The 13,761-nt window shown below is 39.2% G+C and overlaps 2 protein-coding genes across 16 annotated transcripts in view; one reads left to right on the top strand and one right to left on the bottom strand.

Moving 5' to 3' along the window:
- LOC102098626 (poly(rC)-binding protein 3) overlaps nt 1-6,610 on the top strand; it is a 524,682-nt gene extending 518,072 nt beyond the window's left edge. For all 15 annotated transcript variants that reach the window (XM_065052890.1, XM_065052871.1, XM_065052891.1 and 12 more), the window contains one exon: nt 4,491-6,610. In XM_065052890.1, the coding sequence (XP_064908962.1) occupies nt 4,491-4,511 (21 nt within the window). In that variant the 3' untranslated portion in view covers nt 4,512-6,610. The remainder of the gene's footprint in view (nt 1-4,490) is intronic.
- Nucleotides 1,442-13,653, bottom strand: ZNF830 (zinc finger protein 830). Its single transcript, XM_065052895.1, has 10 exons — nt 13,421-13,653; nt 13,197-13,296; nt 11,770-11,890; nt 11,190-11,223; nt 9,582-9,799; nt 8,919-9,009; nt 8,183-8,246; nt 5,395-5,475; nt 3,989-4,065; nt 1,442-2,116 (listed from the first exon to the last, which is right to left on the bottom strand). The coding sequence occupies exons 1-10, from the start codon at nt 13,540-13,542 to the stop codon at nt 1,933-1,935; spliced, it is 1,092 nt and encodes a 363-aa protein (XP_064908967.1). The 5' UTR covers nt 13,543-13,653; the 3' UTR covers nt 1,442-1,932.
- Between the last annotated feature and the right edge of the window lie 108 nt (nt 13,654-13,761).

Here is a 13,761-nt window from a genome sequence, read left to right on the forward strand (position 1 = left end):
CCAACATTAAGCCAAATGCAGAGAGCGATTGTAAAGTTCGGTGTTAACAAGCTCGTATGCTCTGGTGAGTGAAAAACAAAGCTAAGCAGAACAATTAGAAACTTGCCTTAGCTCTTCTCAGAATCAAACTGGGGGAGCGTCTTTTGTTTTAAAAAACCTGCCCAGCTTTTAACATTCTACCACCCTCTCAGCTGAAAGTTCTCTTTATAGTGATAAATGGGTCTAGAGATCTTTCACTACAGCGTTATAGGTACCTTATAAATTGATATTGAAATGTTTCACGCTACAGAAGGAAATTTTATGTCTGTTTTGGCCAAACTAAGATTCCTCCAACTTGCCAAAACATAATTTGTTTCAATACTCTGAGTGCTTCTCATGCTTCTGCATTACAATACTCTCTCTAGCTATCTCAACAGCAGTACTAATTCATGTAAGACTGCGGTGTTATGTCAAACATTTTAGCAGCAACAGCTACTTATCCTTACAGTTATTAAATCAACCAAAAAGCAACAGCTGTAAACCAATGTGTGTGAGCAGGAATAAATGGATGCACCAAACTGCTAAGGACCATGGCTTGAATTTTGATAGCTTTATGAATATAAAGAGCTGAACCCAAGGACCATGGAAACCAGGAGGGGTAAAAAAGCATCTTCCGATACAGAAAGGGCTCCCACCATATCAATTCTTTCTTCCAAAATGGGCAAATCAAATATCTAGCTTTAGTTTTTCTCTTTACTGCTTAGTTAATAAACATCTTTGAGGCAAGTATCTAGAATGATCTCAAGAGAACAAAGCTTTTCTCCCTTTAAAGCTTCACTAACTTGTTTCAAAACTAGAATCTTGAGAAAAAAGGAAAATGTTAAGCTATTTCTTCACTATTTTACTTTTCGATAAAAATTAAACCACATAATTCTCCTATGTTTTCAAAAGTCCTCAGGAAATCTGAAATGGTTTAATATTTGCGAAAGTAAAAAAGATACATGCTTCCTTTAAAAAAGAAAAGATACTTACCAACGCTCAAGGTAGTTCTGCTTTCCATGTCCATCTTGCCAAGTTTGTTGGTTCTTGATTTTGCTTCATCTGTGTTTATCAGAACAAAAATCAGTTTTGGATGCTCTCTGTGCCTAAGATAATAGCAAATTTCCAGTATTTGCAGCTAGATAAATTATTTTACCTCATCAGTTTCCAGCTCAGTAACCTCCTTTCTGGCATTTTCTCCCCCTTCCATTTAGTTCTGCAAATATGTAAGCATTCTGTTTTCATCTCTCTGGCTCAAGAAATGTGAGGTACACTATGCTATGGCTGTACTAAGCAAAACAAGATACTATAAAGAAAAATACTCAGCACTGCCTATGGGACATCACAGAATATACACTGAGGAGAAGCTGTAGCTCAGCATTTCTGAGCTTGGTCCTTACATACACAGAGAATCTGTAACAGATCCTGAAAAAAATGTATACATTTTATTGGGAGTTGGGGCAAAGGGTGGAAGAGCACTTGTAAATCTTAAGGTAACATAAATGCATAATATTTTCCTTTCCCTAACCCCCCAATCTGGGAAAATTCCATATACTACTACTTTTGCAAGTCCTTTACTTCTATACACAGTAACCCAGGTCTCAAAATTACCAAATACATCTAATATTTCTAAAACCTTAGAGATTCTTCAGTCCCTTATTAATCCCACTAAAATACCTCTGGTAGGAAACCAGTAATTTTAATAGGAAAGGTGCACTCAGAAAACATTTGCAATATACAGTTTTTACAGCAAGTAATTTACCATTGTAGATCTACAAAGATCATTTTGTTAATACACTTGGCTCTTTAACATCTCACGATCCTCTTTAAATAAATATTTAACAAAAGCATCTCACTTCTAACAATGGAAGTAACATCACGGAAAAAGAGAATATCAACCACGTTGCAGAAATGCTACAACAAAGCCCCTTTCACCCTCCAGTCTTGAGACAGCAAATCCTGCAATTCCTCTTCATCTTCGCTACCAACAGCTTCATCCTCTTTCTCTTGCGCTGCTCTTATTCTCATGGCTTCCTTCAGCTTCTCCTTCATCAGATCCTGGCGGTTACGCAAAAGCTCAACACGGCGATAACATTCACTGTTGAAAAGTAAAGCACCTATTAACACTTGTGGCCTTTCCACATCGCTTGGATTTTCTACAGTGCTGGATTTTCCTTCTCGAATTTTGAATTAAAATAGCCCCACAGCTTCCCATCAGTTAAAAAATAAACTTTCGATATGCAAGTGCACCTTCTCTGTGGTAATCAAGTGGAAACAGACCGGAGGAAAGGAGAGGTGCCGTCAGTTCTCTAGCAATGAGATCTAATTCAAATATTGAACAACTGCAACACCACCACAAATAATTGTTTTTAAAAAGCACAGAACCAATATCCATTTCCCCACAAGAAGAGAGACCATTCTTTGCTCTAATTATGGTTTTCATGTATGGCAGAAATGTGAGATATCAACTGGCTATCAATTTTGATATCTCAGTAGTGGCATCTCTCAAAATAAAAAAGCAGCACAAGTGTCCAGACTCTTTATGTGCACTGTGTGCTACAACAGAACATTGTAAGTAAATACAATCCACAAGTTTCAGTTTTCCATTTATTTAAAAAGTTCTGTCCTTTAAGTATGTTTTACATCCATTATTCTAGCCATTTTAGCAGGGTATTTTGTTGAAAATGCCAAGAAATATCAGCCTGATTTAAATACACCTCTGCTTCTTTCATTCCTGTTTGCTAGGAAGAGTCAACTCCTGTCTCCCCTTGCACATCTGCAATACGGTTACTTATAGGCAGTCACAGTTGAAGATTTGAAGGCTAAGGAAAACATGAAGGCCACTGAATTAATTTGATTTTGGACTGAGTTCAAAACAGCCTGCATTTAAATACACTCAGAAAACAAAGCTATAAGAACAGTCTTTAAAAATCTATTTGGAACTTTCATTTGGGGGAAAAGTTGGTAACAAACTTGAAATTCTCTACAAATTTCTGAATTTGATTTTACGTACCTAAGCTACTGGGAAAAATGAATGCTGAAAGACAGCCAGGTTTAGTTCAAGCCCTCAACAAAATCAGATGAACATTGTTCAAGTCATTCCTGTGCTACCAAAGCTCAGTTTGGACCCAACACTATTGTTATTAGATGCTGATTATCCGTAGCATGTAAATCTGTCCAGATGGCTTAAGTGCTGCTTTAATTTTTGGTGTCTTCTTTTTGTTGCAAAGTTCGTTAAAATCAGAATTCATCTTTTTCTTTTCAATCGCTACCATTGCCATAATAACTGTTCATCAATGCATTCAGCTACGTAATAATGGTAAAAATCTGTTCCATTATGGTGCATTTCAGGTTACTTAAGAGTTTAAACTAATGCTTATCCAACCACTACAGTTAGCAGTTCAGCAAAACAAAAAAACCCCACTTAATGTAATGAAGTGCATCATTCAACAAAACCTTTAGGCAAATTTGTATTACACACAAGGAGATTTAGTTATAGAACAGGACATTTTCATTACAGTGAATGGAGGGTCAAAATACAAATCTTGTTATCAAAATTTTACCTGCAGTGCAGAGTATCAGACTTTGTTTTTTAAAAATGTTCTCATAAATTCTACACCAATCAGAATTAACAAAGAAATACAAATTTAGACATTGGAAAGGAGTAAGCAGTCAGTTCGTTCGAAGAATTTTCCTTCTCTTGCTTTATTTTGTCTGTGCCTGCTTGCTGTACTTTCAGTGATTCTAGTGCATTCTCACTTTGTAAAGAATTACATAGTTTTGCACCAAAATTCATGTTATTAGGAATCACTTGGCAATTTGAGGGAGCCTGTCCTTCAAATATTTAGGTGATTAATGAAATGCAGTACAATAGAAGATTAAAATCAAAAATGTTTTTATCACTCTAGTCAAATAGCGACTCATTACTGCTGGAGAACAGAAAGTTTGAAGAAAAAATTGATCTACTTACATCTGCTCATCAATTTCTCCAATCTGACGATCTAGTCGTCCCTCCTCATCCTCTTCTGCCACTATAGCTTCTGAAACCTAAACCAGAAAAGTTCTAAGAAAATTCACCTTCATCCTGAATCCCACTGTTGCTCCTTTTTGATGTCTGTGTCCTCCCTCCCCTCTACCTCAAATCAGTGTGAATCTCCTACGTGTATACTCCCACCTTCACAAAAGACTCTGGAGGCAAATACAGAAAAAAAGCCCTGATCTGGTTTAATTTGAAATGGAAATGGTTTTCATTAAAACTGAAACTAGTTTGGCTGCTTTGGGGTTAACCTTTTGAATTTTTCAATACACTACTATTTGAAACTGAGCAGAGACAAGCTACATGCATCCAAAGTCTGAGGTTGAAATAGGAGCTACATCCCACTCTTGGGACTTAATTACACACCCTTATTGAAAGTATTGGTTAAATATTCCCACTAGATCCCGAAGTGTTTCTAACCTGTTATTTTTTTCAGCATATACTTTCTCAAATCTGAATGTCTGGGAGATGCTATGCAATCAATGGTCCACGCATAACTGAGAAGATTCCTTCTAAGCTGAAGAATTATCTGAATGGCTAATGCTAGCAAAATGTATCCACCACTGCTTTTGGACGAACATTCGCTCTGTTTATAGTGCTGACCGCTTTAAAATGAGCAATGATACATTTGTTTGCGCCATTTTTCTTAGAAGTTGACATATGAGCAATTATTTACAATTGAAATTAAACAGTAGCAAATACTCTAGAGTAAGCTTGAGAATACCAGGTATCTTTAGTGACAGCTTCATACTGTACAAAAGGGCAGATAAAACCCTGTTCCAGGAAGACTTTCCATGTAATGCTGAACAGTAAAAAATTAAAGTACAGAAAAACTGTAGCCAGCTTATGTCTCATACACAAAATCTTCTGGCACTTTCCCAAATCTGGGGTTTCCCTTCCAGTACATTTAAATTAGCCATAAAACCCGGGTTACCTACACTTTATAGATTATTTTTGAAAAAGACAGACAAACGGGTGGTGTTTTTCAAGGTTAAAATACGAATATATCTCATCTAAAGAAGACCCCACAATCGTGTCCTGTTCAGATACAGGATGCTGGTCTGAGGTATATACTATCTTATTTAAATAGAATTTAACACATTTAATTAGATATATATTGATGACCGGATCCTGATAAAAAGTTTTTTGACTTAATTCCCCCTAAGTGGAAAATAGAAGGAAGCCTTTGCTCATTTATAAAGTGCATTTAACCACACACTGCATTGCAACAAACAGCTGACAAATGCAGATGTCGGTCATTCTGCAGAGCTGCATGAAACTGTTGTTTTCTTTATTGTGTATAGTATTTAGAATCAATAAAAATGGATTCCATTACTTACTGTGTTGACCTGTCGCATTGCCTTTTGAAATTCATCCCATTCTTTGTCCATCTGATCCTTTGGAGCATCGACTTTTCGCACCTAAGGAGCATGAAAAAAATGGATTATTAACAATTTATGTCTAGTAACTCTTTGGGGCACTGTAAAACACCTGGAGAAATAGGATGAATTACGCTGTGTTCTCAGAAAAGTCTGGTTGACATACTTCAACTGAAGTAACGAGCACAGCTGCACAACGGTTTTGGAGGAAAAATCTGACTCTACTGGATTAAAACAACATCCTTGACTGTAGCATTAAGGAATAATTGACTAAGAATGGATCGTGTGGAATGGCTGGAGTAACAAAAGTGACTATATCTCTTAATTTGATGGTTTGTAATTGCACTGCATCAGGTGGCTACTTTTAAATTCTTCTGTAAGTTGCCTGTTTAGTCGTATATAGTAGCTATCTCGGAAGCCAAATGCCTTTGGCATAACATAAAATATTAAAAGATTCAGTCACTAGTCTGACTGGTGCTAAATAGTCTGACTATATTTCAAATCTAGTCTAATTTTGTTGGCTAACAGAAGAAATAGTACAGCTACATACCAGTTTTAATGACAGGCAGAGCTTTTTTTTCTGTGGTAGATGGCATAAATTACTAAGGCAAGGACTGAAAAAGTAGTAACTGTAAGAATGTGTTTCAGAACTACAATAAAGGTAATTGAAACCAGACTGTGCTTTTAATACAAGCAAATAAACAAGATAATCTACCTGTGTAACCAAAACTTCCACAATTCAAGACTGGAAGATGTGGCGTATGTTAGATGACAGATTATGCCTGGTTCTGGACTGGGTGGAAATTATATACCTAGGAGAACTAGGCAGTTTGAACAGAATAATTCATGGCACCATCCTTGTGCATTAGTTTTATTTTTCCTTTATTCATTTCTCTCTTTTGGTAACACATCAGTCATTATCATGGTAAAGACAAGAGCTTGGTATGTTTTGTTCCTGAATTATTATACAAAATCCAGTAGTATGAATTAAGTTTATAGAATAAATTAGAAACTTCCAAACAAACTACATACTGGGAAGTAATAGGCATCATTTCACTCTTCTGTTCTGTGATTATTTCTATCATATGTGTACGTACTGTGTTATTACGCATTGTGGTTGTCTTTTGTAATTCGTAATTATTTGTATTTCTTACAATAAATTTAAACACTAAAGATATTATTTTTTTCTTGAAATATGTATCTAATTCAGAATTTATACGCTTTATAAATTCCTGATGTAAAGAACCAACATTTTTCAAGCCCACAATCCCCCTTTCAAATGCAATTTATTCTGAAAAGAATTATTTTGTGTATGAGTCCAACACAGAATCACCACAGCCATTTCAATATAAACAATGTCACACTTTCCTTCCCCTGCATATTTGCTACACTTAGAAAGGGCTGATTAAAAAGAGCACCTGCAAGCAATTCAAGGAACAGCTTATTGGAACGTGTACATGTTATCAGCTGATGTGATAACCAGAACAAAGATCACTAACCAGTGTCCTCACAGATACGAGCAGATTCTCCTTTGCCTGGTAGGCATTCCCGCTTTGTGTGAGCTTCCCAGCTCATGGTGAAACCAGGTATTTCATACATTTAACATTCCAATAGTCACATGAAAAAAAAAACAAACTGTGGCTTTTTCAGCAACGTATTTCAATATTCAAAATGTCATTACTCAAAACTATTCACATGTGCCAACATGTGGGCATGAGTGGTGCCAAAAGAATCTTGCCAGAGAAAATAAGAGCCACCTAATTTTGTAATTGGGACAGTGGGACTAACCAAACATAAAGAAGCCTTATTTGGAGACCTCCAAATCAGAATTCATAGCTTGACCAATTTAAATACACCAGCAGCATTCCGTGGTGTTAACAACAGGGAAATATAGTCAAGAAAAATAGAAAAGACTTTGAGAAACACATTGAACGCCCACATTTATTTTCTGAGCATCAAAAAAGCCCATAGTAGTAAAAGCCAAGAAAGCTGATGACCAAGTTCACTGCTGTTGTATGCCAGTACTGGAGATTACAATGTATACCATAATCCAGCTGTTTTCATTCTAACAGGATGTATAGTATCAGTCACACAGTACTCTTAACACTTTTCAACAGAATCGCTCAAAGGGCATGAGAGAACTGGATATACAGATTAGGTGAAATGCTTTTACTGGGATGACTCAAAGATATAAAAGTAACAGGTTGATTGTCCAAATCTCAGTCCAGCATTTTAACTAACAAATAACATTTCCTTGGCTTTCTCTAAGAGCCACAAAAGAACCACAATCAAAACTACCTCCTGAGAGATGACTTAAACTTTTCCTGCCTGCCTCTGTCATTTCTTCATGTTTTCTAATTAGAATACAGAATGAACAGTACAAAGCTGCACCAGAGGAAGCTTAGACCGCATAGTAGGAAGCACTTGGTTACCAAGAGGGTGGTCAAACACTGGAACAGGCTTCCTAGAGCGGTGGTTGATGGACCTTAAGCCTGTTGTGTTTAAGAGGCATTTGGACAATGCCCTTAACAACATGCTTTAGCTTTTGGCCAGCCTTGAATTGCTCATGCAGTTAGAGTTGACAATTGTTGTAGGTCCCTTCCAACTGAAATAGTCAATTGTACTGTAAACAGCTCAGTCATTTTCTTATATTCTGGTATGAATACCTGGAAAAGCATCCTTACTACTGAGAAAATCATTACAATGTGCAGACATAAATCTAGCAGGATTAAAAGAGCAGATCACTTACTTTTGCATCCACTTCAGGATCATCAAAGAAACCTTCTGGCAAAGCTTCAGCAGTATTTTCTCTCCTGAAATGTTTGATAACTATTATCCCACGTTAACATTTTACAACCTGCTTTCTTGTAGAGTTAAAAATTGTCAGTAATAAAACCTATTATCTTTTATAAAAGGACCTAGAAATAGAACAAGTTTTTTTTACACCCTGAGTTTTACCTACAAACATCAAAACTTGTTTCTTCAGTTTAGTCTTACCTAACTTACAAGGAACTGCACAGACAGGTTTCAATCTCACTGTAGAAACAAGAACTACAGTTTAGGCTTCTTAAATTATCCTTTCCAGTGTGCTGAGCACCCAGTATTTTAACAGCACAGTCTCTATTTTTGAAAGTCTAAACCACTGTATAAAAATGTGTTCGAGCTCAAAAGCGCTGGACCATTACTACAGAACAAGCAAATGGTTAAAAGCAGTGGTTGACATTAAGCTTCCCAAGTATCCTACCTTAAAATTTGCAACTAGAGAAGTTTAATAGACACTGTGCGGCATTGCTCCATCTCTTATCCTGCCCCTAGGGCACAAAACACCTGTCTGAAATAATGCTAGAGGCTGAAATTTATTAAAAATATTCAAAATACAAATTAACAGTATGACAGATCTCTTAGTGATCAGAGCCTGTATTTCCCAGAAGAGTAACATTTATTTTCAATTCCCAAATCGACCAACATTTTATTTGACTGCTTACCTTTCCACTATCTTCTCTTGTATCTCTGCCTTCTGTATGGATCCTGAATGGGAAACTATAGGAGCAGCTGTAGTTTTGCTATCAAAGAAGTCTGTAAGAAAAGGACAAAAGCCTATGAACAAAAGGAACAACTGTTCAAGCTTCTTTATAGAATTCTGACTAGACAGGTATTTCAATTAACACCTTACTGAATCAAGGGAAGAACAGCCAGACATTATTTCACTAGACAGCCTCAAACAACTATAACCTAGAGGTTCAGATTAGGTATTAGGAAAAATTTCTCCACTGAAAGGGCTGTCAGGCATTGGAACAGGCTGCCCAGGGAAGCGGTTGAGTCACTATCCCTGGAGGTGCTTAAAAGACACAGATGTGGGATTTAGGGACATGGTTTAGAGGTGGACTTGGCAGTGCTAGATAATCAGTGAACTCAATGATCTTAAAAGTCTTTTCCAACCTAAACGATTCTATGATTCTACAAAATCAATAAGCATGCTGAGAAAACTCCACACAATAACAAACTAGCAAAGAATCTCCTTTTTCTACTTCTAATATTACACACTCTAACCAGCTAAGAGCAATAATTAGAAAAACAAATTAAAATCCTTCCATCATCAGTTAAAACATAGCTTCTCCTTACGGAATCACTATTTCGGCCAGCATTACCTGCAGGCAAAGAATTAGGTATTACTTCTTGAGTTGGAGGTGGAATTTCAGTTTTCTGCATAACAGAAGATTTGTTTGATTGATCTTGTTCCTCCTCTTCTTCATCATCATCATCATCGTCGTCGTAATTTCCTGATAATAAACTGGGACCTGGACCCTTTGAAAGCTGTTTGCTTGCACTATTTTGCTCTGTTTCATCAAAAAAATCTGCTGGTAGCCTAGTAAAGAACACACAACACAACTATTTCAGACTTCACAAAAATCAGTTACAGTCTAGCACCTGAAGCCTATTCAACCTGTGAGCAATACGATCTTCTGGATATTGTGCAATACCCTCAACTGTGCAGCAAACAACACAACCACTACCTGAAGGCAGCACACACTTGTTGCTTTTGTTTGAAGTTCCCCAGAAATGCTCAGGTTAATTCTGAAAACACATTTCAGTTCCATTTTTGCATCCGAATATTCAGTATCAGAAACAATAAGTGAAATACCCCATAACAAAGTGCATTTGGATGAATGGTAGCTTAGGTAATTCTATTTGCATATTCAAAGTTATTTACATCAGTGTACCTGCTGCGAACACATTACATAAAAGATTCACAGTTCATCAGTCACACTAACGTCACGTAAACCCGGATTAACCTTCATGTATAACACAACTATTTATTTTGGGTACCTACTGCTACTCAGAACTGCAGCTTAGAAGAGCTACACAAGCTCAGCAATGAGAAAACCCACATTTGCTTAGAACAGCTGCAGATCTCTAAGCCAAATATCTTCCCAGGTTATATTTTAAAACAATCATACCAATCTGTTTACTAATGAACAAACTTCTCAACTGTTAACTTTGCACACACACTCAAAATTTCTCAAAGTGTCTTCTACTGTCAAGGTAACAGAACATAACACCAACGAAAGATAACAATAATAATAGTTTATCCCGTGAAGAAGTGTACAGGAGACCTGCAGGCCTTGTGTGACATCTGTCAATCCCACAAAGATGTCCAAATACCGTCAGAAATCTTCAGTGGCAGTAAGACGCTCAACTCAATCCCCTGAAGTCAAATACACTTCCATATTTGTGAGAGTTCAACTGCATGATATGCATTTACATGAATTTTAATTGACAGAAACATCATAATAAAGATCTGTTGATGACATCTGTTCATAGTTTTTGTGAATAAATATAATTTGAATGTACATTGAAATATACATTTAAAATTTCTCTTAATTTCAGGCTACCATCTCTTCTGCAGTATGATAGCATTAAAGACTAGGGTGCATGCCAAAATCCAGTTATTTTCAATCTAGCACACTGCATAATACCACCAAGTCCTAATCCTTAGAAGTCTGATAGTGATAGCAAAAGAATTCCTGTTTTGTCAGAGACTCTAGAGTTAATATCATGATTCTCTCATCTGCACTGAAGAAGATGCTGCCATGTTCAGGAATATACACCCACATTAGAAAATGAGCAGAAGCAGGGATCTGCTGATTCTCTGAATCTTTACCCTTGGCTAAGAAGGAAGAGATTCAGAAGAACAAGGTGAGAATGCAACAGTTGGTACAGCTACAAAAAGCTCATATATAATAAGATCTACTTACCCAGCTGCAGATGTGTGTGGCTTTTCTTCCGTACCTGTAAAACAGCCAAGAGTCACTTCTTACAATCCATGCTTTTAAAAGAAATATCCCTCAGACAGACTCCTACTACAGCAACAGGTTCACAAAGGCACACTTTCATATATTTCATATATTTACATGCTTAGTAGTACCAAGGGAAAATATAACTGTCTTTGCTTTAGCATGAACTTTCCTGCATGGTTCGAGGTAAACCAGCAACTTGATGCCACTGAAAAAGAATAACACCGCTTCTTGGCAAGTGCTTCTACTGTTTAACTTACACTGTTTCTGGTTCTGTTTAGATCAAGCCCACAGCTCCATGACTTAACACAATAACCCAGAAGAAAACTAGGTACACTACCAAAAGCACAGTTTTCTCCTGATCAGTGAACTTGAGATAAAGAGCAAGACAGACTTTTTCCCTTTTCAGCAGCAACAGGCTGAAATTAACTTGACAGCCTTGTGTATTTACACCCACTGCCATGAAAACAAAACAAAATCATTCAAGATGTAAAATGGCTAGATTCTGGCAAGTGCTTGATAAGTATTTTTCTCTCCTTACCTTTTACTCTCTTTAACTCTGTATTTTCTGAATCAACGGTTTTTCTCTTGACAGGATGAGATGATGTGCCAGCAGCTGGAGCAGTTGCCGTCTGCTTTGTGCCTTTTAATTCTGCAACTCTCTGTAAAGAAGTACAAAATCAGGAGCTTTCCTAGCAAGAACTTCTGGATTTCAGCTTAAAATTTAGCACTTTCAGAACAGTTTATTAAAGTGAGCTAATATCATCCTAGAACAGGATAACTGAAATAGAGATCATGGATATCGAAACTAAGCCCAGTGACCCTGTCAGCCTCCTGAGTGTTGTGATATGGGAGCAGAGGAACTGACACTTGCACAAGGGAGGCTGTACGAGTGAGAAAGGAAAGACTAAGATCAGTCACGTTTACAGTGGTAAGACACTGAGGGAAAGAGCAGGAAGCCCAAACTCATCCTAAAGTCCTGGAATATAAAGTGTTTTCAAATTAAAACACAGCAGTGTATTAAAGACTCATCACTGTGCCTTGCCACAACTGCCTACTAAGAATGCATGTAATGGACTAAGTCCCTCTCAGTTCTTTTGGCCTTTTCCTCAGTACTTGTAAAACTGCATCCAAGTTACAAGATCCCTGAAATTCCACAAATTATTTATTTTTACTGCTAAATTATTAAGAAAGGAAAAAAAAGCATATTTTTCTTAGATACATATAAACTGTCACTTGGTAACACGCAGGTAACAAAGCAATCCGAAGGAGGGTTTAGAAGCCCAAGCTGCAGACAAGTGACACTTAAAAACTGTCACTAATGTGGGAAAACAGCTCCATCTCAAGAGCAAACCCCTTGAAAGACACAGACAATTCCCTGAAGTGCTGGCCTTTCAATCGGAGCATCAGTTTTAAGAAAGCAAAATAATCAGGCTTGTTTTTACGCTTACCTCTCCTGGCAGATGCTCAAGTGTTAACTAGCATCTCTCTGGCAACCAACATCAAAACCCGAGGCAATGTCAGGAAGATGTGCCAGGGGAGGTTTAGGTTGGACATGAGGAGAAGGTTCTTCCCCCAGAGGGTGGTGGAGCACTGGAACAGGCTCCCCAGGGAGGTGTCACGGCCCCAAGCCTGACAGTGTTCAAGAAGAGACTGGACAAGCCCTCAGACACACGGTGTGAACTGTGGGGTTGTCACATGCAGGGACAGGAGTTGGACTCGATGATCCTCGTGAGTCGCTTCCAACTCGACATGGTATGATTCTATTAGCGCACGCACCCCAAAAAGGAGCAAATTCCCGCGTCCGCTAAGGACCTCCCCTCGCCCCTCCCCTCCTCACGTGGTGCCCGGTCACTTCCGAACAACAACCACCCGAGCAGCGCCGAGCCCACACCCGCGCCCCCAGCCGCCGGGCAGCCCGGACCCCCAGAGCCGCGGCCCCCCAGCACCCGCCCGGCGGCCGCTCACCTCGCGGTGCTGCTTGCCCAGGACGTGTGTCTGCCACAGCAGCTCGCTCTTCACGGGCGCGTTGCAGAGGCTGCAGCTCAGATGGCCCAGGCTGTTGTACGTGGCGGGCGCCGTTAAGGGAAGCGGAACGCTGCGGCTGGGACCCCCGCCACACCCCCACCCCGCCCCCACCGCGCCGGGCCGGCCCCCGAGGCGAGGTCCAGGCAGCCCACTGCCGAGGATATTTGGCGAAGGGCGACTCGATCCGCTTCTTCCCCGCGTTCTGCCGCTGCTTCTCCCGCATGAGGCGCCGCAGCTCCTCCTGCCGCACCTGCTTCCGCGCCGCGCCCAGCCCGGCCGCCGCCATCTTCTCCGGCGAGCAGACCGAGGCCGCGGCTCCGCCTCGCGGCGCGACGCATGGTGGGAGGGGCTTAACGGCAGCCCCGCCCCCGCACTGGGGCGGGACTGAGGGCGTTGGGGGCGGGGCCAAAAGGCCCAGGCCCGCCCCCAAAGGAGGGGGAGCACGAACAAAGTTATCGCGATAGAGAAGCAGAATTATTTCTTTCGGTTTGATCAGGTTTTTCAG

The sequence above is a fragment of the Columba livia genome, chromosome 2 (genome assembly GCF_036013475.1).
Source record: "Columba livia isolate bColLiv1 breed racing homer chromosome 2, bColLiv1.pat.W.v2, whole genome shotgun sequence".
In the NCBI taxonomy this organism is placed as follows: domain Eukaryota; kingdom Metazoa; phylum Chordata; class Aves; order Columbiformes; family Columbidae; genus Columba; species Columba livia.

Bases quoted from the DNA above. Each gene is read 5' to 3' on its own strand.
- ZNF830 (XM_065052895.1), bottom strand. From the start codon at position 13,542: ATGGCGGCGGCCGGGCTGGGCGCGGCGCGGAAGCAGGTGCGGCAGGAG. The intron at 11,224-11,769 runs GTAAGGAGAGAA...GCTGTTTTACAG, and splicing joins AGAGTTAAAGAGAGTAAAAG to GTACGGAAGAAAAGCCACAC. The intron at 9,010-9,581 runs GTAATGCTGGCC...CTTTTCTTACAG, and splicing joins ACCTAATTCTTTGCCTGCAG to ACTTCTTTGATAGCAAAACT.